General features: G+C 64.7%; 1 protein-coding gene across 1 annotated transcript in view; it reads left to right on the plus strand.

Moving 5' to 3' along the window:
• Positions 1-703, plus strand: part of FAM186A (family with sequence similarity 186 member A) — a 63,870-nt gene that overhangs the window by 45,190 nt on the left and 17,977 nt on the right. Inside the window, exon 6 of the mRNA XM_073881865.1 lies at positions 1-684. This exon is cut by the window's left edge and continues 1 nt beyond it. Within this exon, the coding sequence (XP_073737966.1) occupies positions 1-684 (684 nt within the window). The remainder of the gene's footprint in view (positions 685-703) is intronic.

Consider the following 703-nt stretch of genomic DNA (forward strand, 5'->3'; position numbering starts at 1 on the left):
CTCTCACCCCTCAGCAGGCCCAGGCACTGGGGATCACTCTCACCCCTCAGCAGGCCCAGGCACTGGGGATGACTCTCACCCCACAGCACGCCCAGGCACTGGGGATGACTGTCTCCCCTCAGCAGGCTCAGGCACAAGGGATCACTCTCACCCCACAGCAGGCCCAGGCACTGGGGATGACTCTCACCCCTCAGCAGGCCCAGGCACTGGGGATCACCCTCACCCCTGAGCAGGCTCAGACACTGGGGATGACTCTCTCCCCTCAGCAGGCTCAGGCACTAGGGATCACTCTCACCACTGAGCAGGCCCAGGCACTGGGGATCACTCTCGCCCCTGAGGAGGCCCAGGCACTGGGGATCAGTCTCACCCCTGAGCAGGCCCAGGCACTGGGGATCACTCTCACCCCTGAGCAGGCTCAGGTACAGGGGATCACTCTCACCCCTCAGCAGGCTCAGGCACAAGGGATCACTCTCACCCCTCAGCAGGCCGAGGCACAGGGGATCACTCTCACCCCTGAGCTGGCCCAGGCACCTGGGATCACTCTCACCCCTCAGCAGGCCCAGGCACTGGGGATGACTCTCAGCCCTCAGCAGGCTCAGGCACAGGGGATCACTCTCACCCCTCAGCAGGCTCAGGCACTGGGGATGACTCTCAGTCCTCAGCAGGCTCAGGCACAGGGGATCACTCTCACCTCTGAGCTGGC

The sequence above is a fragment of the Callorhinus ursinus genome, unplaced genomic scaffold (assembly GCF_003265705.2).
Source record: "Callorhinus ursinus isolate GAN/ISIS: 27379988/994484 unplaced genomic scaffold, GSC_fseal_2.0 scaffold44, whole genome shotgun sequence".
In the NCBI taxonomy this organism is placed as follows: domain Eukaryota; kingdom Metazoa; phylum Chordata; class Mammalia; order Carnivora; family Otariidae; genus Callorhinus; species Callorhinus ursinus.